The sequence below is a fragment of the Chanodichthys erythropterus genome, chromosome 7, assembly GCF_024489055.1.
Source record: "Chanodichthys erythropterus isolate Z2021 chromosome 7, ASM2448905v1, whole genome shotgun sequence".
In the NCBI taxonomy this organism is placed as follows: domain Eukaryota; kingdom Metazoa; phylum Chordata; class Actinopteri; order Cypriniformes; family Xenocyprididae; genus Chanodichthys; species Chanodichthys erythropterus.
In genome coordinates, this window is record NC_090227.1 from 32,656,040 (window position 1) to 32,681,535 (window position 25,496).

At 37.3% G+C, this 25,496-nt stretch overlaps 3 protein-coding genes across 10 annotated transcripts in view; 1 reads left to right on the plus strand and 2 right to left on the minus strand.

Moving 5' to 3' along the window:
• c7h11orf16 (chromosome 7 C11orf16 homolog) overlaps window positions 1–25,496 on the plus strand; it is a 117,613-nt gene that overhangs the window by 1,454 nt on the left and 90,663 nt on the right. For 2 of the 4 annotated variants that reach the window (XM_067390252.1, XM_067390251.1), the window contains exon 3: window positions 14,627–14,732. The exons of 1 other annotated variant lie outside the window; for it this stretch is intronic. The gene's annotated coding sequence lies outside the window, so the exon portion shown is untranslated. Of the gene's footprint in view, window positions 1–14,626; window positions 14,733–16,985; window positions 17,002–25,496 lie in introns of those variants that run through there. One more of the 4 variants, XM_067390256.1, reaches the window with a different exon arrangement.
• Window positions 1,843–16,236, minus strand: LOC137023317 (AMP deaminase 3-like). 5 transcript variants are annotated; one of them, XM_067390241.1, is made up of 16 exons: window positions 16,112–16,236; window positions 15,325–15,429; window positions 10,870–11,092; window positions 10,592–10,769; window positions 9,454–9,619; window positions 8,993–9,212; window positions 8,704–8,833; window positions 8,420–8,614; window positions 8,180–8,311; window positions 7,915–8,078; window positions 7,232–7,358; window positions 6,616–6,779; window positions 6,347–6,467; window positions 3,174–3,347; window positions 2,929–3,039; window positions 1,843–2,671 (listed from the first exon to the last, which is right to left on the minus strand). In XM_067390241.1, the coding sequence occupies exons 2-16, from the start codon at window positions 15,380–15,382 to the stop codon at window positions 2,495–2,497; spliced, it is 2,340 nt and encodes a 779-aa protein (XP_067246342.1). In that variant the 5' UTR covers window positions 15,383–15,429; window positions 16,112–16,236; the 3' UTR covers window positions 1,843–2,494. The 5 variants fall into 5 exon arrangements, with proteins under 5 accessions (XP_067246342.1, XP_067246345.1, XP_067246344.1 ...); XM_067390244.1 differs by lacking the exons at window positions 15,325–15,429; window positions 16,112–16,236 and adding exons at window positions 12,948–13,074; window positions 14,502–14,626; XM_067390243.1 differs by lacking the exons at window positions 15,325–15,429; window positions 16,112–16,236 and adding exons at window positions 12,948–13,074; window positions 13,665–13,821.
• admb (adrenomedullin b) lies at window positions 17,458–19,473 on the minus strand. Its single transcript, XM_067389245.1, has 4 exons — window positions 19,344–19,473; window positions 18,926–19,038; window positions 18,713–18,841; window positions 17,458–18,613 (listed from the first exon to the last, which is right to left on the minus strand). The coding sequence occupies exons 2-4, from the start codon at window positions 19,024–19,026 to the stop codon at window positions 18,343–18,345; spliced, it is 501 nt and encodes a 166-aa protein (XP_067245346.1). The 5' UTR covers window positions 19,027–19,038; window positions 19,344–19,473; the 3' UTR covers window positions 17,458–18,342.

Sequence of the window (25,496 nt, forward strand, 5' to 3'; positions counted from 1 at the left end):
AAACACTACCGTTCAAAAGTTTGGGGTCAGTAAGAATTTTAATTTTATTTTTGGGGGATAGAAATAAAATTAATCAATACTTTTATTTATCAGGGATGAGTTAAACTGATCAAAAATTTCAAGACAATTATAATGTTAGAAAATATTCTATTTTAAATAAATGCTGTTCTTTTGAACTTTCTATTTATCAAAGAATTTTGAAAAAAAATTGTACACAACTGTTTTCAACATTGATAATAATAATGAATGTTTCTTGAGCATCAAATCATCATATTAGAATGATTTCTGAAGGATCAAGTGACACTGAAGACTGGAGTAATGATGCTGAAAATTCAGCTTTGATCACAGGAATAAATTACACATTACTGTATATTGACATAGAAAACGGCTGTTTTAAATTGGAATAATATTTCACAATATTACTGTTTTTGTTTGTATTTTTAATCAAATAAATGCAGGCTTGGTGAGCAGAAGATACTACTTTTAAAACATTAAAAAATCATACTGACCCCAAACTTTTGAACGGTAGTGTATGTATGTATGTATGTATGTATGTATGTATGTATGTATGTATGTATGTATGTATATATATATATAGATATATATATATATATATATATATATATATATATATATATATATATATATATATATATACACACACACACACACCACAAGATTAAATCCATATATTATATAAAACCTCATGACCCTAGCAACATATCAAGGAATATATTATTCCTGTATCAAGGAATCCAATTTTGTTTCTACCTAGTAACAGAGAAGTATACCTAAGAACCAATCATTGGAGAAAAACGATGTAATGAAACATGTCACCTTTTCATGCTCCTATTCTATAAAAAGAGTTGTATTCTTTTTTGTCAGGGGGAATTCTCTGAAATTGGTCCTCCCAGCTGTGATTTAAGCATATTCAAAGGTTGCAGGTCAGTGGAACACTAGAGACCGTATTCCCAAGTGACAGTGTTCATTGGAGGCAAGACGTCGTCATCATTAGGTGTCCAGGGTTACCAATGCGGTCAGGGGGCATCTTAGGCATCTGGGTTTTCCAATGTGGTCAGAGTAGCTATACTTAGGCATCAGGGGTTACCGGCACGGTCAGAGTGGGAATCACCTGAGGATAACATTGCAGGTGTTGGGGACACCTGGTTTAACTTAAGTCAGGTGCGTAGGGGAATGTTCTGTGTTCTCATTCCTTCTTGTTGTGTAAATCTTAAATAATAACAAAGACTATAGAATAACACAAGACGTGTCACTCGTATTGTTTTGAACGGGAGAAAGTGTAACGCGCAATTCTAAATAAGAGCCAATCGCCGACTGGTAAAGTCTCGCGTCACTTCAGCGGCAGTTAGAATCACCAGTTTCTATAGAAACAAGTCAGACGCGAGCCTCCGAAGAGGAGAAGAGACGCGCATTTAGGTCTGCGCATGCGCATTAGCTTGATCCAGCCTGAAAAAGTTTTTTTTTTTTTTTGTCATGATTCGAGCGTTTAGAAACTAAATTTATGAGCCGGTTGTTGTTAGATTTCATTGGTGATTTCAAATATGGAATGAATTTAATCGTATGGTTGGCGAACAGTTTTGGAGAATTTGATGTTTCCCCATTCAAAGAGATTGCATGATGCCAAGGATTCCCGAAAGGCGTTTCAAAGATGGCCGCCGAGTGAAATGACTTGTATTAAAGGGACTTTGATAATAAATGAAATATTTAGTTCTATCTAGTTTGTTTGAAGGCTGTAACAGTTCCTTCTTCTTCCACTGGGCTGCAGTGTCGAGCAAATAAAGAATCATTTTTCTGTTCATCTGGATTTTGAACTATAGACATAGTGAATTGATTCAGCAAGGCTTTTTTGACACCACTTTATTGACAAACATATGTAGCATTCAGGCATGTTTCAAGTGGCTCTTTAGAGGCCAAGCACCCATATATTATACAACATCCTTAAAAGAGTTTAACTTTCTCTGTAGATGTACAAAATGTACAAGTTCAAATACACAAGACTATTCTGTTTCAAAAAATAAAAAGCCACCCAGCCCCAGAATCTCAGGATGCTAACAAACTAGTTTATCAAGGCAAATTTTATCTCCAGTTCCTGTGCCTTACAAAAACATGTATCTAAACAAAAGAATACGTTGTTCAAGTGAGAAACCCGAAAACTCCCTTGTTTAGAAAAGGTAACAAAACAAAACATAATTTTCAGAAACCATGCAAAATACTGAAACAGTTTATCAAAACATCCCATTTTTTAAGGGATATTTGACATTTGAGATAGGAAATGTATCCATAACCTATAAGGCACTATGGGAAGGGATATGCCCGTATAAGGTATTAGTTCACATAGCTCCACATCTTGCTTCCTGAACAATGTATTTCCATAGCTCTTTTGTGCATCACCTGTAGCAAGATAAGGTTTTATGCTGATGTCTGATCCACTCGTATGGACTCATGATCTACCCTATCTATCATCCTGCCATGTTTACGGGGCTTGTGCCGACAGCGCTTCTGACTTAACAGCATCCACTAGGAAGCTGAGCTCATTGCATAAAGTCTCGTGACGATAGGCCATACGGATCTGCGCCACATTTGTCCTGCGGATGTCATTACCCTCTGGTCCATCCTGTAGATAATTCTCACCCAGGAAGTGTTTCTTCTCCTGCAAAGGAAATCTAAATGTCATCTTATATATATATATATATATATATATATATATATATATATATATATATATATATATATATATATATATATATATATATATATATATATATATATATATATATATATGCAAGAGCGTTAAATTTAGCATTGGACGGTGTTTAAAATTAGCACTGGAAGATTTATCTTAAGGAAATATTCCGGGTTCAGTAGAAGTTAAGCCCAACCAACAGTATTTGTGGAGTGAGAAAGTACCTGATGAGACAGACCGCTCTGAAGCACACTATTTCTGGCGATCTCACACACATCACATGTGCTCAGTTTCCACAGTTGTGCTGCTATGGCGTACTCCTCCATCAAGGCCTCCTAAAGGTACATAACACAGAATCACATCACCTGACTGCTCTAGACCATTGCACTCAAAGTAGATGAATAATTAACTCATTCAGTGTCAGCAGTGTTTGCTATGTGCCTCATTCCCAGCAACTGCTTTCTCTGACCTTTGTGTAGTGGAACTGTAATGGGTCATCTGTGGAGAGGGACACACACAGGCCCTTTTGCAGGAACTCCCTGAGGGGATTCTTGGAATACTCCAGGAACAGGCTGTTGTTGCTGAGTGGAGACATGGCAATGGGCACCTGGGCCAAGTAAAACAGGTACTGCAGCACAGGACTCTGTGTTGAGAAATTAACAAGAACAAATGTTAAACCACAAGAAAAGACAACATCAATATCTTAAGGGTTTTTGTTTGTTTGTTGTTGAATTACTCCATTCTTACAAACTTACAGGGCTCAACAATAATAAAGACGGCCAGTTGACAGAACTGTCACTTGTCCTATTAGATCATTGCATCTTACATTTTTTGTCAAGTTCAATGACTTAGTATGTTTCGCCATCTGTGCCATTATTTTCCAGCAAAAAAAAAAAAAAAGTTTATTGGTAATGTCTCTTATATTATAATAACTGTATTTTTTTAAATAACCCAAAAATAAATTATATAAAACGGATAGTTCCGTCCCTTGATTCTGACTGGATAAAACCGCGTTCGAAGCCGTTGTAAAATTCCCGAAAACATACAGCTGACCACATTACATACATATCACTGCGCCACTGAGGCCACGTTTACACTAGTGCGTTTTTGTTTTAAAACGCATAAGTTTTGCTATGGTTACGCCTGTCGTTATTTCAAACCTCGAAAATGGAAGGTGCGTCCCAATTCGCGTACTTATGCACTATTCTATGACGTTTTTAAGTATAAATAGTGCTAGTTGTGCGTTCACACAGAAAATTCCAAAAAGAAAAAGTACACTTTAAATACCCGGATTATGCACTAAATTAACGGAAAAACGAAGTGTGGAATGTTGGACACTTCGTGCACTCGACTGTCACAGCTTTAATTACGTAGTGGAGGGGAAGGGATGATCGTATACTCCGTTGTTAAATGACAAAATAACCCTTTTCCAATTCACGAACTACATGGATGAGTGCATAGTGCACAAGTAGTGTATAAGTGCATAGTGTATAGTGCGTCATTTGGGACGCAACTTCGGAGACTTTCAAAAACGCTGAGCCCGTTTTAGTTTGAAAACGGCGGGGTTGCGTTTCAGTGTAAACGTACCAAAACGGAGACTTTTGAAATGGCATGGCTGCCCACATTCACTCTGCCTATCCTTGACGACCATGTAAACAATAAAATGGAGACTGAACTGCAATATTTTCTGGCTTTGTTGTCATTTTTAGCAGCCATTGTGCAGTTAAACTCTGCATATTTTTAATACTGCAGCTGTCTACATGTGCAAGAAGCAACTGTTTACACTTGTACGTGCATGCCCAGTGTGCGTGAACAGTCATGTGACATGCATTTTCGGCCGTGTAGTGTAGACGGAGATCGTTTCTGAAACGCTGTGGAAACTCCAGACGCGGATCGTTTTCATTTTAAAACACCGTTTTAAAACAAAAACGCACTAGTAAACGGGGCCTGAATGTGTATGTTGCTGCATCAGTCTTGGCAATGTAAACATGTTTGTTCTCTATTGATTTTGTTAATTGAAGCTGCATTATATAGAAGAGTAATGAGAGAGAGAGAGAGAGAGAGAGAGCGTGACCGACCGAGTGTATTACCTGCATTCAAATTTAGCATTTTCCTTTAGGTCAGTCCTATGTTCATAAAAAAAATCCGTTTGAATATCCGCTGCGATCTTGTCCTTTTAACAATCAGTGGGTTTCCTCATGCCCTGCTGACACTGACAGCTCTAGTTAAAGGTGCCCTCGAATTAAAAATTGAATTTATCTTGGCATAGTCAAATAACAAGAGTTCAGTACATGGAAATGACATACAGTGAGTCTCAAACACCGTTGTTTCCTCCTTCTTATATAAATCTAATTTGTTTAAAAGACCTCCGAAGAACAGGCGAATCTCAACATAACACAAACTGTTACGTAACAGTCGGGGTGTACGCCCCCAATATTAGCATATGCCAGCCCATGTTCCCAACATTATGAAAGTCATTAGACAAGGGCAGCCAGTATTAACATCTGGATCTGCACACAGCCGAATCATCAGACTAGATAAGCAAGGAAGAACAATAGCGAAAAATGGCAGATGGAGCGATAATAACTGACATGATCCATGATATGATCATATTTTTAGTGATATTTGTAAATTGTCTTTCTAAATGTTTCGTTAGCATGTTGCTAATGTACTGTTAAATGTGGTTAAAGTTACCATAGTTTCTTACTGTATTCACGGAGACAAGAGTCGTTGCTATTTTCATTTTTAAACACTTGCAGTCTGTATAATGCATAAACACAACTTCATTCTTTATAAATCTCTCCAACAGTGTAGCATTAGCCGTTAGCCATGGAGCACAGCCTCAAATTCATTCAGAATCAAATGTAAACAATATCACAGTATACAATACTCACATAATCCGACGCATGCATGCCGCATGCATGACGAACAATTTGTAAAGATCCATTTGAGGGTTATATTAGCTGTGTAAACTTTGTTTATGCACTGTTCAAGGCAAGCGCGAGCTCCGTGGGCGTGGAGCAGGAGAATTAAAGGGCCAGTAGCCCTGAATCGGCTCATTTATAATGATGCCCCAAAATAGGCAGTTAAAAAAATGAAATAAAAAAATCTACGGGGTATTTTGAGCTGAAACTTCACAGACACATTCAGGGGACACCTTAGACTTATATTACATCTTTTTAAAAAAAAGTTCTAGGGCACCTTTAAAACATTTGTCATTTGTGTCTTGTTCCGTGTTCACAACAAGTTTCAATATCTTTGCGACTGAGTGACTCACTCATAAAGACAATCTTTGCCACCATCTAATGGCATAATAATGTAACTTCTGTTGCTGTTCACGGTCAGGGACTATTTTTTTCCAGCGGAAGGAAGCCTTTTAATGATTTTACATCATGAAAGTTGCATTGATACATATTTTTTTGGCATTAATATTTGTATTGTGTGGTCACCATTTTATAAAAGCAATAAGCCCTGTGAAGCCGTGGTTTACTGTGAATTTATAACAGCTAAGGGGGTTTTCCACTCCGCTGTAAACCACAGCTTAACTGTAAACCACAGCTTCACAGGGCTTATTGCTTTATTAAATAATGAAATGTAAAAACAATACATTTTATGTGTACATAATTTGTTTTAGAGACTGACCTTCTTCAGATTGAGTCCGTGAGAGATGTTGTCTGCTGTGAGGAAGGCTGACACCAGATGGGTGATGGATCCTGCTTCGCCACAGTGAGGACGGAACTGGAAGGTATTGAGACCACGTTCCCTGAAAAAAAAAAAATATTTTCACTATTTAACATGGCTTGGGATTTAAATTAAAACGCTTTTTGCTACATTTCAGGGGAATAGCTTGTCTTTGGGAAGACAATGGGATGTAATGCTGAAATCAGAGCTTGATCTTTGTAGTGACTTACTTTCGTAGGTTGTTGAGGACCATGATGTTGGCATACATGTGGAAGAGGTAGTAAGTGTATGGTGGGTTTTCCTCCATGGTCCACTCTTCTGGTTTTGGACTCTTATAGGTGAATAAGTGATCGCTGTGTTTGGACTCATCATCCACACTATCAAACCCTGTCACCTGCGGAAAAAACATCCAAAGGTTTTTTGACATCTTTTCACAGCAATGTTTTGCCCTCATTTTCCTTAAAGGTTGTTTCTTCATATTTACATAGAGACTGATCAGGCTGTTCTAATAATAGACAAAACATTTGGGTGGGGTGTGGAGAGGGGGGGGGGGGGGGATGGGGGGGGGGCTGGAATCAACCACACAATAATGACATTACTGACTTGGACGTAGTTCAAAACATATCCATTTTCTGTGATTTTATTATGTGTGACATTTTTATGTGAACTCATATTCATCTGAGAACCATTTAATTGTTCATTGAAATCTTGATTCCCTGGTTTTGTGGTTAAGCTGTTAATTGCGCTGTTGGTGTTAAAATGTTCTATTGTGGCATGAATGTGTTCTGACTGGTCTTGCCAGCTCAGGATAACAGGATAAGCTCAAAACTCTGATGAAGCACTTACATGTTTCAGGAAGACATGCGTTTCTTTGTGCTTTTGAGGGTTAACGGTGGCCTGAAACAGTGGGAGGAAGATGTTCTCTAGCATCTTGGCGAAGTTGGGAACAATCTTCTTTGATCTGAAAATGTCACTAAAAACAAAGTATACAAGTCAAGAATATTTGCTTTTATAAATAATGGATATGAATTTTAAGCAAGTAGGAGCAGAAATTACAGTTTGAGTGGAAACGTTGCATGGGTATATGTTGCAGGGTTGTGCCATTAGAATTGAATAGAGAATGCCTTTGAAATTCATTTTAATTTAGGAATCAGAATGATTTTTTTTTTTTTAAATACTCAATTCCTGGAGCACCACAGACCTGAAGAGTTTAGTTCCGACCCTGTTCCAACAAGGAATCCTGGCTAGTTTTCAAATAAGCCTGAAGGATTTGATGAGCTGGATCAGGTATGTTTAATTAGGGTTGAAGCTAAAACTGAGTTTTGCATCTCTGTCATACAATGACACGCTCTTTTATTTATCAGTGTTTGATTTTGCAAAGGGACACATTTCTGTTTAACCACACTGAGTAGAGACACCCTGTATGTACAGATAACTTCAAATAGAGCCCATCAATATTTGCAGATTATTGCTGGACAGTGACAAGAGATGCTCAAGCAGTCACGAGAGTTACATTAGAAATGACTTACTAAATCCTGGGCACCTGTATGATCCATCTCATGTTAGGGGAGTATAACTTTTGATTGATAAACCATTTGGACAGACTGTCCCACTCTTCAGGGGCTCGGCCATAAATTGAGAGACGGGGTTCTGCATGCTGATATTTACTCTCCTCCAGGTCATGAGCAACCTCCTGCACAACAGGAACAACAGGAATGATTGTTTCCCACTTAAGAAAATAATCTTATAGTTACTTTTATCTTCTGTATCAGCGTGTGAGTTATTCAATTTTACCTTGATGAGACGTGCAAAATATTCTCCATTGATGTAGTTGTCACTTTTGATGTAGATCTCTCGGAGCTCACTAGCACCCACTGGGTTGTATTTGGAATTGAATTTATCAAAGCGATGAAAGGTTTGTCTGCCCTGTAACAAACAATAGAGCAACTTCTTTATTGCCGCAAGATCTATTCTGCAAGGAAATGTAGCATAAAGGCATAATTTGGAAGTCCTGAGGTTATCTGAAATACGTACCGCATGTACATCTAATGAGTCTACTGTGAGATCGTAAGGGTCCATTTTCAGATTGTCAAACACCTGTTTGAGGGTGAGCTTCTTTCCGCTCTTCTCCAGCACCACTCGCTCCGCTTCTGTCTTATAGGTGTCCTGGATGAACTTCAGAAGATGCTTCTGGTTCATGCAGGCAGCTGCGTGAATGTGCGTATCAACCTGAATATTCACATATATGTACATTTAGAAGTGTCTTTATGCAGTAAATAATGTAAATATCAGTGTTTATGCCACTTTATTTAAAATACCTTTCTGACATTGTAGAAGTCTCTGTGAGGAACGCATTTCAGTTCCTTTAACTCGGCCATCTCGTTCAGCATTTCATGTAGTTGGAACTTGGACATCAGGAAGTTAAGTCTTCTGTGACAATAGGTCTTCCTATAAAAGAGAATATTGCCCCTAAATGTGTTTCCTTTTTTCTCTGAATTTCATCTATCATTATTATTATCTAGCAACAGATGCATGCAGTGTTATACATTTTGAATGTGAGATAGTATTGTGATTTCCAGAGGAGAAATATAACATAACCGAACTCACGTTGGTCCGTCTGCAATCATGGCAAGGACGTGGCTCAAATCAATAGCAAAAGTTTCCAAGTCAGGATATGGCAAGCTCCGCGGCTGATCCTGTTTTAAGGCATCCTCATTATCATAGACATATATGATTCCATCTTTCATCCTCAGGGAGTAGTTCAGATTCTGTGGGAGGTCTTCCATACTGTAGGGATCCTCACCCTCATTTAGAGGGGGGCAGATATCTGTTGCCATGGAAATAAACCATAATGGTAGTGCTGATGAATACTAATGTCATATTATATTTATGTCCTGATATAAATAGAAACAGGATTAGTTGTTTTAAGTATCACTTTCTCAAACCTAGTAAACACCCTACAGTCTTTGAGACATACTAAAGATTTAGGACAATAATTTCTCACTTATGCCTCAAAGCTGTTGTCTTTGAACAGTTAATTTATCGGTGCATGAACTGCCATGACAAACCTGGAAGCACTTCATCCTCCTCACTCCATTCCTCATTATTGGCACTCCTTAGAAACTTGGCTGTGATCCTGGGGAAGCGATGATATGCCAGCCGGGAATATTTTTCTCTGATGAAGAGTGCTGTCAGCAGAGTTTTTGCTGCCTGCTCATAATCCTCGACTGTTATCTGTCAGAAGTAATCATTTGTCAGTGATTCATTTTGACAGCTTTTAGGAGTACAGCATATATACTAGTGTTCAAATGTCAAAGGTTGTTAAGAGTCTCTTATGTTCACCAAGGCTGTATTTACTTGATCATAAATACAGTAAAAAAAAACAGTAATATTGTGAAATATTATATAACTTTTCTAATTTATTCTTGTGATGGCAAAACCAGCCGAGCTAGATCGATTTTCAGTTGTTCCCTTGTCTTTTAAAACGGGTGATATATTAAAGCATCTTTGGTGTTTCCATAGTTTTTGCAAAATAAAACCGGAAACTCTGTTCATCAAACATTAATCATTGCCACTCCTCCACTGGTCATGCAAATAATAACTGAATTGGTGTCACACAGGTGTGACTTGTGTCCTTTTTTTTTTTTTTTTTTTTTTTTTTTTACATAATTAATAGCTGTTTGGCTCAAATTAAATGCCCAGCCCTGTTTATTAACTCTTGAACTGGCTGTTATATATTATATTATATTATATTATATTATATTATATTATATTATATTATATTATATTATATTATATTATATTATATTATATTATATTATATTATATCTTATTATATATAATATGATACTATTTAATATATAATATTTAAGATATTTGTATGTGTCTGTGTGTTTGTGACATATCAGGACACAAATTTGTATAATGACATGGGTGTGACATATGTATTACAAGGAGAGAGTGACTTAACCCCATGTCCCCATTTTTCAAAAGGTTTATAAATCATACAGAATGAGTTTTGTGATAAAGTAAAAATGTGCACAGTTTCCTGTGATGGGTAGGTTTAGGTGTAGGGTTGGTGTAGGGCGATAGAAAATACAGTTTGTACAGTATAAAAACCATTACGCCTATGGAATGTGCCCCACAATTCACAAAAATAAACCTGTGTGTGTGTGTGTGTGTACTGTATAATCATTTGCCTCCTACCCCTGCACAGTAGTCTCCACTGATGGTGACCCTCTGGAATTCGGGGATATTGACTGGCATAGGGCCTGTGGGTGTGGAAGGGGTCAGCATGGGTGAAATCACAGACATAGCCCAATCTGAAGCAACAGGGATTTGCAAGGAAATTGATTGGGATCGCATCAGCTTGAAACTCTGTTTCCTAAAATGGGGCATAAAGAATAAGAAATACATGTTGAATATCCCATTAATGCAAACTGCTGATTAGTTCTTCAACATGTGCCGCATTTGAGTTCACTGACCTCTTGACAGATTTCTCTGACATCTGCTCCTCCATCTCTTTGCGTAGCTCCCACTCCTTGGCCTGATGCAAGCCAATGGGACAGTCCTCAGGAACAGTGAACATGGACAAGGTGTTCTTACTTTCTTCTTCCTTCAGAGCTGAAGCGTACACTTTCTCAGCCATGAGTCGAACTTTCTCATCCACCTCTTGGAGAGAGATCTTGGTGAACTGGCGCGGCATTTCTGCAAGGAGTGGTGCCATCAGAATAAATGTTAGTTCTTTCTGCTATTAGTCAATGTTCTTCATCAGGTGTAGGGACACCTTGTTATGTACATGGTGCACATTTGTTTAAAGTATTCTAGGAACTTCCATTACTTTGGGCTGTACTCAATCTATGATCACAAGCCTATATCTATTCCACAATATCCCTTACTAGGTCAAATGAGACTGGAAAGCATACTGTGTACTTGTGTTATGACTGAATTACCAACATGATGCCAAAACCTGATAACTGAGACTCATGCTTTGAAATGAATGACATGGCACTATTAGTTTGCCTATAATATATTGTTTGTAATATTTTGGCTAAGAATTTATTTGCTGCATTTTGCCAAAATGTAAAACCATTATTGAAGGTGGTAAAATAAACCGGAGGTAATTATGTGTATTTGTAAGTCATGGCAGTTTTGCAATTGCACAAATCATGGTCCTCAAGTATCCGTCCACACAGTTCAGGTTTCACTCTGCATCTTGTGCCTAGGTCTTAGTCAGGTATCATTGAGGCTAACCAAGTTTCTGTCTCATTAGAGACCATGCAAGGTCAGTCACTGGATTCCCAAAGTGTCAGACCAGTTGTTGTTGTTGTGTCCTCTGGCAGAAAACTACACATGGTGCACAGCAAGCATTCCTTCACTTACTTGGTTGGCAATCATAATTAGGCACAATCACAAAGTTAGGCACAATCACGAAGAATGAACCACAAGGACAGGGGAAGTAATGTACATTTTATATATATATATATATATATATATATATATATATATATATATATATATATATATATTTATTATTCACAATAATGCATTCATGTTTGTAATAAAGCATGTTAAATATGTTTTTTCAATATAGCAGAATGCATGCACAACCAGCACCATGAAGCAGAAGTATATGCAGCACATTTACAAAGTGTAAACTTGTGGTTTAGTTTTACATGCAACACTAAGAAAAGGCAAAGTGTGTAAGTGATGTCTAGGTCTACAGAAAATCTGAGACTTTACTAAATGTACTTTTTAAGGTTTTCAAAGTTGATAATGCAAGACATAAATGAAATGTTTAATGCAGTATTTTTAGCACATTTACAGAATTTAATATTATTATGGTTTCATTCTGCTTTAGAAAATCTGGTCAAAAATCATGAAAATAATCAATTTTATTCAATTGTCAGCCCTAGTTGTAAACGGTAAGAAATACATTTTTAAAAAATCTGGTTATTTTTAGGTTTATATAATATTATCCTACTGTCAACTTAATACAAAGTAAATATTTAGTGACAATGATTTAATACTGGAAACAACATGTTGTCTTAGTAATATGATGCTTATTTTCCTCACACAGTATAAATGTTTATTTTATTGAATAAATGATATAGCTGCTATTATATTTTTGGAAGGAGATCATCATATTTTAGAGTCCTTGACATCAAAACGTTTGAAGACCCCTGTCATGCAGCATGCTTTTTGGCATTTGAAAATGTAAAAAAAAAAATAATACTGGATAAGTGTAATAATGAATCGAATTTTTCTCAAAGCATCTCACATATGATTTTTCAGGGCTTGTCCAGTGGTTTCTGTCTCTAGTCACAGTTAACCTCACCTCCACCCTTCCTCCATTCACACACAGACTCCCTGTGCTATCAAAACTACATTTGCATCCTGTCCAGTAGGTTATAGTTTCATATCAGTTGCCATGCCTTGGCCGCCTTTCTATTTCCTATATCACACCAGATATGACATCTATTTAAACTAGACTCAGTGCTTATACAGCATGGAAATGTAAGTCGGGCCAATCCCTATAAACAACAAGATTGTTGACTTCCACCTGTGTTGATATGTAACTGGATATTCCACTGCACTGTCAACAGTCCACAGGCCTTCGATACAGACGCTTGACAAGCCTGTCAGATGGATGATTCCAGGCTACTCCCAGCCCTGCCCATCTAGGAAACCTAGATAGACAAACTTCTAGAATAGCTGTGTCTTACACATGGAAGTAAACCACTCAGGTTTATAGCTTAGTAAAATCAATCATATAGATTTTTACTGTAATCATATAGATTTTTGTATGATACATAGAGTAAAAAACAAATACAGTATGTATATACAGTAATATTTTACTTTAATAAATTTATTACGTATAAAAATCATATATAGAATAATGCCTGTATATCTAAATGATTGCCAAAGGAATTGTTTACTTTGATTATACACACACACACACACTATTACAAATATTATTTTGTAAATATATTTATATATAAATATATTTATAAATATATTTTAAGTTAAAATCAATTATATTATTTATAATTGATTTTACCCAATCCATCAGAGTAAACAATTCTTTTAACCCATTGAAAATGCCATTTGTGTCGGATAAATTGTGAACTGACCTATTGTTTAATGCATGCAACCAACATGTCACCTTTCAGTTGAAGAAAAGTTAGCCAATATCTAATCTTTTGACTGTCACCGACCCCTATTATTCTGCTTGACCGATCCTAATGTACACAATGTTGGGATATACACTTTCTCTTACCTTCTTTAGCTATTTTTGCCATGGTTTTACTGGATCTCAGTGTTTGGACTCTCTATTTTCCTGTTGCTTTATAACTGTGGTCTTCAGTTCTAGGTCTTATCTTGTCTATGAAGCAGCTTCAGTGTTTTCCAGTCTTGAGTATCCCGCTCCCCCCTATTTAAAGTGTCTGACAACATCATATCAGCAGAGAGCCCTGGCTGATGTCACAACAAGCTGCGAGCTGAACTTGAGACCCTTCTACATGCTGGCATGTTCTGGAGCTTACGAGCTGTCAGAATAATTTCCCACCCCGCTGTTTGTTTTGTTTTTGTTTTTTATAAGGGTATAACATTGTCTTGGTTCTGTTCTAGAGCTATAGAATAATGCATTAGCTCACTCATGTTCCAGTAACATTACTGAACCTTTAAAGACAGGCTGCATATGCTAGGGATTATCATATACAATGTATACAGCATTGAAAACAGGTTGTTTGGGTCATTCACAGTCACAACCTTAGCAACTTCATGTATAACAGCTCAACCTGATTTAAACCAGCCCACACTATGCCCTACCCATGCACAGGTTACTCCTTAAGTCAACAAAACTCATGTGCCTCCAGTATACTGTACATTCAGTATTATTAGCAAGCGTCTGGAAAGCACACGCTGAAACGCACACTACCCAGAAGAATATTCTGTTCCATAATGTCCTAATCAGCCTTCACACGTCCCCATGGCTGAAGTTACACTCACCTAATTTTGCTGAACCTTTAAATGAGCTTAGGCTTAAAGTAAAAGAAACACAACAGCTCAGCACACTGTGTAAAGAAACTCCAGTGCGAGAAATGCATTTATTTACCTGCGTTTTGAGAAGGTCAGGCTACCACAGTGTCTCGGGCAAAGTAGAAGGTGTGACAGGCAGGATAGCTCTGTTTATTTGCGTCTATTAAAACCGTATCTCCTCTGACCTTTCCTAATTTGTAGGGAAACAACTGAGAGAAGCTGAACTCCACCCTGCAGCGTAGCACTGGCTCCATACCTGCCTTTACCGTGCCTCTGCCCCCTCCCCTTACCTCACATCTCAGATACGGTACGGAAGAGCCTTACTTTCATTTTGACATAGAAGTTGAGCCCACATTGTGCCAAACATTTGCAGTATGCTTCTTGTTTTTTAGTATTTGGTTAAAATTGACTTAAAAAAAAGTGTAAACTATTAAATTAAAGTGCCATCATTCTCATAGAGTTATATTAAATAAATGTAATGCATGCCAAATCATCGCATTTATAATAAGGCATTCTTTGGTTTTAAATAAAAACAGAATTTATTTGCACAGGCTTTGTGTGTTTAATGATTGCACAAGCCATCGAGCTTGGCATGAGAAAATTGCTTCATTGCAAAGAGGTTATTTATAGAACTGTGCAGTGCCCTTTTGATAGAGCACTTTATGACATGCTTGCAAAGAATGTTGAGGACAACTTGTCATGCTATACTTTTAACCTACTTTGATTGTGTGACAATACCAGACAATATGTCTGCATGCCAGCTTTTAGGAGTTTGTACAGTGAACCGGCACATTAAACATACTAGCCTTTTACAAAGACAAAAGTGACAAAAATGCATATTGTGCAAGACAACATAAAGCACCGAGATATAGTATTATCATATTCCGTGCCAAACTTACCCCTCGGAAAGTTGGACGTTGATTGTTGCTTGCACAGGGGGGTTCCTTTTTTACTCATTTTGTACAGCGTAGAAGATGCAACACGATCTCTAGTAAAAGTTCCACCTGAGAGACAGAAGTAAACTCCTCATGTTCTTAAAATGCATTGCAGGAATTAAAAATTCCACAATAAAACACCATGATGAATTTTATAAGAATACTACAGCAAACATGTGCCGTTTACCTCTTAGCGAGCTGGTGAAAGCTAACTGTTAGTCTTGTGGTTTTCAAAAACAGGAAAAGGAAATTCCTACGTAGGCCAACTAACAATAATCTAATGGACACTACTTCTGCAACATCAAATCAAAAAGCAAAACACATAAGTTGATGTTATTTCCTAGTGTGTTTATTAATTATCATGAGCACTTCTTGTACAGCATATGCAACATTTTCTGGTGTTTTAGGGTGAAACAACTCCTGATAAATGCTAGAATGTTGTTAGCTGCAGCTTATCTACAAAAACACAAACATCATGCAGTTCTCATGCAGGAAATACCTCAATGTTTAAAAAATGCCACACCCCTGGTAAAACTCTACCATGTTTAATCCTTCTATTTTATAAAGAAAGATATTTAAATAATCCAAGCGACAGAGAAAGAAAATTATGTAGATGAACTACAGAGAAGCAGTAATAGAACAACAGGTTCAGACCTGCAGGAGATGCTTGAAAGAGGCCACAGTGTACTGTGGTAAGCCAACAGCCAAAGGGTTAGTAAACTTTGTTTTAAAGAGATATGAACAAACTCACCTTCTGTCTTCAGACCTCTGTTTGTTCTCCTTTAAGTTTTTCTGTCTCTGTCTCTATGTGTGTGTGTGTGTGTGTGTGTGTGTGTGTGACAGTCCTCTGAGAGATTCTGCTGTGCTCAGAAGTGCAATACTGGGTGTGAAGATAGGCTAAATGCCTCAAGGCACTTGCAAGCTGCATCTAAAGAGAAAAAAATGTCACAGCACTTAACCCTTTGAGTGCTGATGATGATAGGGAACCTTGACCTCAGATTTGAATCTTGTATGGTGTGTTTAATTGCAGTTCTCTGGCACTGGCCTTTTGTTTTGCATTTGTTCTCAGTGTGTTTAAAGAGACTTTAGACGTTTTTTGAATATATAGATGAAAACAAAACAGGCAAATTACATTTTTGCTTAAAGGTGGACAAGCTTTTTTGGAGGGGAGGGTATTATACAAGACTTTATAGCCTACACATACACCTGACATTCCCATTCATCTGAACTGCCACTGATATGAAGTCTAATGCTAACTTCCACAAAGAACGCGTTATTGTGTTCCATTTTGCAGTTTTTTTTTTTCTATTTAATGTAGTCTAGGCTATGTAAAAATACAAATACGCCTTTGACCTTTTCGTCACATCTCGCTAACGTTACTTTTTCGGAGTCTCGTGCACCGCGTTTTTAGCTGTGTCAAGTAACAACTTCAACTTTTAGAAAACACATCTTGAGACCAATTCCCCTCGTGTACGCGTGCCATATTTTAAACAATTCTATTTTAGAAAAATTCTATCTTAAATGTATCTTTTTTTTAAAAAAACGTGGGGAAAAGTTTGTTTTGCATGGGCTAGCTTTGCATAGGCTAGTTATCTCTCCAACTGATTTCATGAAGGATGTTTCGCAAGACTGTTTTTATCTGTAAGTCACTGTTACATTATTACATTATCTTTACTTTGCTTTTGAGTTGGTAAGTGTTTTTATTTGCTACTATTTATTTCCTCTTTTTATTTCTAAAACGTGATATGTTGCTTTTAGCGTGTATATTAAATGGGGAAAGCGCGCCCTCTGCTGGGTTTGTAATGTAGTTCAAAAAATGCCTTTCTTTTCCCACAGACCACTTAACAAAACGACTTATTAAATTATATTTTTTACTGTGGCTACTTTACTTAAGTCACACTAATTAAAATGTAAACGTTTTGTGTAAAGTTGAAAAATGATGTAATTTCAGTTTCTCGTGATTTCGACAACACAATGTTTACATTTTTCATTAGGCCCACATTTTACTATAACTAGCTACTTTTAATATAATTTCAGTTTATTTATTTCGTTCAAGGTAGGCTACCGACCTGGAAATAAGACAGACAATTTGTCCTCACTCACACTTGCTGGAGTTTAATAGGTTATTAATTAACAGGTGTCACATTATTGAATGATTCATGTGGAAAAAAATGCTTCGCATTATAGCGATATGAACTCACAGGATAAACATCTTATTTCAAAATAAACGCAACATAACAATAATTTCTTAAGAATACATGTGCAGTATGATAGATATAAATATATGAACTTTTAACATACAGTATTTTCATAATATACATCTTTATACACATTAATAATAGACTACATTATAATATTAAAGTAAATTATTGCACTGCCCCCACAGTATAGATAAATCAGTCTTCAAGTATGTGGATGTCCTTGAGGACAACAAAAATAATTTCTTCCATAAAGAGTTCTCTATCTCTCTCTCTCTCTCTGTGTTCTTCATCATTGGTCCTCCAAGGTAAATGGCTTTAAGTCATAAAAGTTCTTCTTGCTATTCTCTCTCCGTCCTCATCACTGAAAAGTTTGGGCTGGCAGAGTCCTGGGTTGTTCCTTCATTCCTCCAGCAGAGGGCGCATCAGTGCTGCAGAAGAGACAGAGAGTCAAGTCCCAAAGCTCCATTAGAATGACAAGAATGCTAAACACATTCACAGAGCATTGACCACCTATTTCCTTTCGTATTGCCTTAGACCCTCACAAAGCTTTTTTTTTTTTTTTAATCGTTTTTTCTCAATTGTTAGCACTCCTTTTTTCCACAACCACTTTAAGCGACCTGACTCCTTCTCTGTCCAACCCATCAGGCAGAGGATGGAGAGAAAGATGCTCCACTTGCTCCTTTGTGCCTGAAGAGAGTACACTAACATTCAGCAAAGGAAGTATCAGAAGTATCTCAGTAAACAGAGCCAATAGGCTCAGGACAAACCGCAGAGGTGTTCCTTAAATCCCTTTGTCGATGGTTTGAACCCATGCCAGCTTTAGACGGCCTTCGTGGAAATTTAGTGCAGGGTGCTTCGATGGGAACGAACGCCTCCGTCGCCGTCCGTAGCCCCCCGAGCCGATCTTCTCACTGGGGGCGTTGCTCGTCTTCGTGTGCATTATATTCAGTAGGTGGGCCAGTTCGTGCACCGAGCAGGTGGCCAGATTACAGCCCGCTCTTTCGATTCTTTTGACCGTGTAGGCTGGTTCTGTCCGCTTCACCCTCACACTCCTGGAGAGAAACAGAAACCATTAAGTTTTCCTTTGATTAGTCAGTTTGGCCTTGATATTTGTGTATATCCAGTCAAATCATATCCAGAATGTGACATACCTGTGCTGTGGTACAAATGACTCAGTACCGCTGTTCCTCTGAGTCAGCAAAGCTGTCGAGTCATTCTCGCTTCCCTCAGACACGCTGCTGACATCTTTCCTCACCTTACCCTGAAGCCAAACACTGAGCCTGGCAGATGACAAGAGAAACCTGTTAGATTTGATTCAAAATCAGAGAGTCTTGAATGACAAGAGTTCAATCATGAGAGCTTACCTTCTCAAACCATCCGTATTCAGAGGTTTTGCACTAGTGATGCTCGGCAGAAATGCAGTCAGCACACACCACAGGAAAGCCTTCTGAAGCATTGAGTTCATTGTGAATGGAACCTGTGGAAGAAAATGTAGCATTGTTAGTAATCTCATAAAATGCATGCTCATTTGTATCATCATCTCATGGAAAACATCAGATTTTTGAACAAAAGTTCAAATGACGTGATCTTCCTCCTCCTTGTTGGTCATTCATTTATTTTGAAAGTTACACAGAGGTTAAGTTTTGCTCAACCGTGTCATTTCCCAGTAGCAAGTCTTATATTTGCCTGAGACAAGTGCACACTTGGTGCAATGAAAATGTCTAATGTTTTTGCCTTGACCTCTGAAAGCAAAAAGTCAGAGAACAAACCAAGAAAACATACCTGATATCTTCGGCCGCTCTCTAGAATTGACTGCACACTCAAAAAGTGGTGATGTTGAAGTCAGCTTATTTCCAAGTTGTGTCCCAATCTTGGTTGGCTAAGGATGAGTATACAGCTGTGACACTGCTAATGGTCTGAGTTACACAGAAAAACCTGAGTGCTTTATATACTTTACAGGGGGTGGGAAGGGGCGGGAGTTGTCTTGAGTGATAGCAGCCACATCCCTGTTCTAAACTAGCCAACAACTTTACGTGCCCTGTCTTAAAAGGATGGAATATAACCCCTGAGAGAAATCATTACTTCAGCATTCCTGTAGTATCGTTTTTAATTAGATGACACCATTTGTTTTGTTTCCGAATCATTTTCATATCTCCTGCATTGGTGTATTCACAGGGTCAGAGAGGTTTTGAATTGTAGATGGATGAGAGTCGAGATTCATTTACCAGACAAATATGCTTCAGCATCAGCCTTGTAAACATCTGATGATTAACTTCCTGCGAAGCATCTGGAATGCACATCTAATTGGTGATCGAGTTTATTTCAAATGATGTGACTGGGAGATGTTGTCCTTGGGATAATGACTCCGTACGAGCCCTCACACATTCCAGCCACCTACACATTTTGTTAACAAGTTAGGAATGTGGAATTAATGATTTCTATATCGAGTACAGCTAATATGACATCAGATGCCTTGCCAAAATCATTTGTGAATGGAACATGCCCAAATTTGTAACTGAAGAGAGAGAAAAACAGTAGGTGGTAATTATTTTTGCTCAAACATTTTCCTCACCCCAAGCATTTGATTTAGTTCTGGATTTTTGTGTTCATGTGGCATATTTGTCAGTCCATCGGTATATAAATAAATAACAAATTCAATATTTACGTTGTATATACACTACTGATTAAAACTTTGGGATTGGTAAGATTTTTTTAAAGAGTTGGAAAAAAAAAGACTCTTATGCTCAGCAAGGCTGATCATTTATTTAATAAAGAAATACAGTAATATTGTGAAATATTATTACAATTTCAGATAACTGTTTTTTTATTTTAACATATTTTAAAATGTAATTTATTCCTATGATGGCAATGGTGAATTTTCAGCATTACTCCAGTCTTCATTGTCACATTTTCCTTTAGAATAAATGCTAATTTTGTGCATATATATATATATATATATATATATATATACACATATATATATATATATATATATATATATATATATATATATATATATATATATATATATGTATATATATATATATATATGTATATATGTATTTCAATGTTTCAGCAGTGTTACTAGTGTTGAACTCTGTTTTGAAATGCACTGTTTTAGCACATTAGACACGATAGAATTGCAAATGGGCTGCGTGACTATGGTAACATTACGTTAAGTGCTGCTGGAAATGTTCCTGCCAAGTGAAGACATGCTCAGGAAAGACAATTTTGCTCCTACCAGTTTCCTTTGAGTTGAACAACACCCAATTCTATATTTAAGTCTGTGACGCCTCTCCCTCCCGTCTTTTTTATCTGTAGAAAGTAGAAACACAGTGTCGAAATTTTAAAAAATATGTTCTGGAAAGATAAAACGCAGTCTGCTGCGCTCCAGCTCAGATGTTTCTGGTCACTGCCAGTCTAATGGCAGTGCAGTTGCTCGATTGCTGTTTGTGTAAGTGACAAACTGACTATCTGAATCCATCTGTGGGCTTTTTGTAGTGCCATACAATCTAAAAGAAAACAGTTTCGGGATTGATATACTGCGGTGAATAGAGGTCACATAATCCTGTCTCTTAAAGCATGAATAAAGTGTGCACCAGAATTAGATTTTAACAGCATTGAAGTATTATTATTTTCATAGTGAACTACTTTTCTGATCTTATGTTTTGATGTAAGTATGACAGCACAGCTGTGATGTGTTTCCTTTTTTTGATAATAGAGCTATTACCTGTTTGTTCCCCCTATATCTGTACTTTATCAGCTGTTAAATGTGGTTGAAGCAGGTTGAAACCAGACTTTGGTTATATCAGTACTTGAGTGGCGAAAAAAAAAGAAAAAAAAAATCAAGGGTGTATTCCAAGCAGATGGGGCAAGTCCCCTAGAGGCATTGTTATTCCAACATCATCAAGTCAATGAATACAGACAGCCACAAATTATTTTAAGCCTCAGGAAGAGAATCTCCTCCATGAAAATGACATATCTCATCACATCCCCATGTCATGACATACATGCTCTCTTGTTTACACTTGCCAAGTAATGCATCGTGAAACCACCGTGACATTTTATGCAAAATCCCTTCTGTCCTCTGTAAGTTAACTGCTTGACGCTTTTTTTATTGCTGTTGGATATATTGGAGTAAGTGGTTCGATGTAATGACTGTGCTGGCATCTGCTCATCCAAGTGGTCGGACAGCACGTTATTTATATTTTAATAACCTGCACATCAAAATTAATATAACTCTTCACAGGCTAGTTGTATAACCAGCCCCTGGTGGATATCCAGTGGACTTGATTCAAAACAAGTGTGTCATATCTTTTTTACTATCAGTCTTTGTATGGTGTGAATGCTGTTTTCGTGCTCAGAAAGAAATCACAAGCAGATTTAGATGAGTGGTTATTTCTACTCTCTTTCGTGGAAGCGTTTATATGGCCTGCCAGTTACCGCAGTAGTTGTTTTTTCTGCTCTGAGAAAAACTGCAAAATTTTTTTATATTGTTTTACAGATGTTTAGATATTTCAATTGAAAAACAAGACAAAAAAATACTGTTTAAGTAAATGTTTTTTTGTTGTTGTTGTTGTATTGCTAAAGCACTACCCGACCAACCTGGAAGTTAGCATTACCCTGGTTCCTTTGACAAAAACCCAATAGGATCGTTCCATTGGCTTTTGGATTATTGCAGAAAACAAACCCTCAAACCAACAAAAGTTTATGATTCTTACACATATTTTCATCATGATAATCTTAAGTCCCTTTAAGACAAGTCGTTTCACTCGGCGGCCATCTTTGAAATTCCTCTCAGGCATGCAAGTGTAGCTCCTATCTCTTTGACTGGGGAAACATCAAATTCTCCAAAGCTGTTCGCCAAGCTTTTGATTACATTTCAAATTTGAAATCCCCAATGAAATCTGACAACAACTGTCTCGTAAGTTTTGTTTCTAAACGCTTGAATCATAAAAGACGCCATTTTTCAGGCTGGATCAAGCTAATGCGCTCGTCTGACTATTTCTATATAAAACCGGAGCTGGCAGCTGCAGTGACGCGATGACTTTACCTATCGACGATTGGCTCTTATTTAGAAGGTGGGACTTATTCCGCCATATTGTGCGTTCCACTTTCTCCCATTCATAATAGAGTACCTCAGGGATGACGTGTTTTTGTAGGCAAAACCCAGAAGTGAGTTAGCATTTTAGGACTTCCGGTTCCATCGCCGTAAAGTCTGGATAAGTATTCATACACGGCACAGATCATAATCAGCACAGTACCTCAGAGATGACGTGTTTTTGTAGGCCAGCCTGGAAGTTAGCAGCGCATGGGTTCCCTCGATCGAAAGCCTATGCATTTTTCACATAGACTTTTGGAAAATCGCAAAAAATAAGCTCTGTGTTTAACAAAGATATCAAGATAATCTTTACAAGTTAACACAACATTTATGCATTATGAAGCTTAAATAAAGTCGTCAGATATAAAAAGCTAACAGTAGGCTATAAACGAACTACAGCACACCATGGTCGCAGATCAACGTCACCACCACCAAGCTTCCTCAAACTGTATTTAAAAAACAACATTATTTAAAAACATGCTCGCTGATTATGATCTGCGCTGTGTATGAATACTTATCCACTTTTTCATGAGAAATGCTGTCCAAATGTCCTGTTTGTCATGATGACGTCTAAAGTCCCCGCCAAAGGAAGTAGTCTCTTTTAACAATTTGTTAGCAACCGCCGTTTTTAAGACACAATAGAGGTTTAAAAAAAATCACAAGCGGGTTATAACTGGTGTGTTTTATATCATAGATCAAAACGTGAAAATATTTAAAGGCTTTGTTAACCACAGACCTTATTTCAGGCGATTTAGCAAAAACCCATTCAAAAAACTCATAGACTTTAGAGCGATGGAACCGGAAGTGCTAAAATGCTAACTCGCTTCCGGGTTTTGCCTACAAAAACCCGTCATCCCTGAGGTACTCTATAATACGAGTGCACCGTCTTTCTATATATAAAGTCTTTGACACAATGTCACCAACTCTTACAGTCTTTATTTAAAAAAAACTAAATAACAAGTAGACGAGTTTCTCCCAGACAATGTTTAATGTCCCCAACAACCACTGTAGTCCCATTTAGCCACTTGTTAGCAACCGCCTTTGTCAAGACAAGTAAAGCTTTAAAAATTACAAGGGCTATTACTGATATATGTGTTTTATGTTGTAGAATAAAACGTGAAAATATCTTCAGCTTGTGTTCACTACAGATCTTATTTAAGTCATTTAACTAAAAACCTATTGACTTTGGGACAACAGAACCAGAAGTGCTAAAATGCTAACTCGCATCCAGGTTTTGGCCTGCAAAAACACATCATCCCTGCAACACTCTTATGTAATTGGTAAATAAAACATGTTTTCTTTAGCACAATGCTTCATATATGCTACTAGGTGCCAGCATAAAGGCTGCTGCATTATAAGTGTGCGTATCTTAAAGGCTCTGTCCCAAATGCCGCTCTAAGCTCTTGTGATCCTTCTTCGGGTCTATGCTTTAATGGCGGAATGCCACATAAACTGTACCCGTAGTCCACTTTTTTTTATCTCACATATATAACCGCGGAGGTCGCAAGTACACGTCAAGTGTGATATTTGGAACTGAATCTGACTTGCATCATAGGCGAAACAGTGAAGTGCTCAGTTCTTAAATGATGTTTGAAGGTCATAGACCTCACAGTCAAACTTAACCAAAACCTGAATGTTTTCACATGTTTAAGATCCAAGCATGCCCTAATTAAACACATAAAATAACTTCCTGGCACCTACAAGTCCGAAGCTTTCTTGGGAAAATAAGCTTTCTGAAGTCTATGCTCAGAGCTCAAGCTAAGAAATGTCTTGAAGATAACATGCTAACAGGAACTGTGGATGACTCAACCTTTTTATTTCAGTTAACAACAACAAAAATGCATTTCAGATATAGTCTTCTGGGAAGCATCAGTTGAAATAGGTGAATGATTTTCGAAGGAATTAATTTCTTAACACGGGTTGTTTAGTAAACTATAATGTCTAGAAATAAGACTGTCATTATCTAAGTTTGCCTGTTCATGCAGTTAATAATGCTTGTATATTCTCTGTTTTGTGTTTGAGTCACATCATCACTTCAATTCGAAGGCATTTTTGTTCTCTGGAACCACTTACATCTAATCTTCCGTGGCATATCTTTAGCTATTATTGTCTGGATTTTTATTACTCACAGTTGCTGGTATTGCACAGTTTTGATTGGTCAGTCATTGTGCCTAATCTGATTTTAAAGACGCTGTGGATCACTTATGTGTCTAGCAGAATGTGAAATGAAGTATTAAGCTTTGGAATAAATACCTGAAGTAATGATTCTTGGAAATGTAAACATGATCCCCTAGTGGTCATCCATCCTTTCTCATCACAGTCATATTCTGCTGTGCTGTCTTGCTCGTGTTCTTTCATGCATAGCTGTTTCAGTGCTCATTTGTGACATTATATCTTAGTCATGCAGTTTTTATTCATACATTCTTACCTACTAAGAGTTACCTTGATGTTAGATTATGACGTTATGGCTATCAATATGATTATCAAATCAAAACACTCAATAGACAATGCTTTTAAGGCTAAGATGTTTGAAATCATAAAAGAGCCATAGGTATGCCCTTAATCATACAAGGAACTTTGTTATTTGTTGGTTTGCTTGAATTGTTCATATCAATTCAATTGATTTGAAATGACAATTAAATGTTTTCATTGTTTTTGTTCTTGTTTTAATTTAAGCATTCTCCTGGTCCAGAGGTCCACCTTTTAAAGCTCAGTGGGTTAATAAGTGGCAGAGAAATGCCTGTCTAATGTATGCAGAGTTGTGGAGCACGGATACCGGCATGGAAAACTGCACCGAAAACCAATGTGCTGTGTCCTTAAAGAGGTGTTTGCAA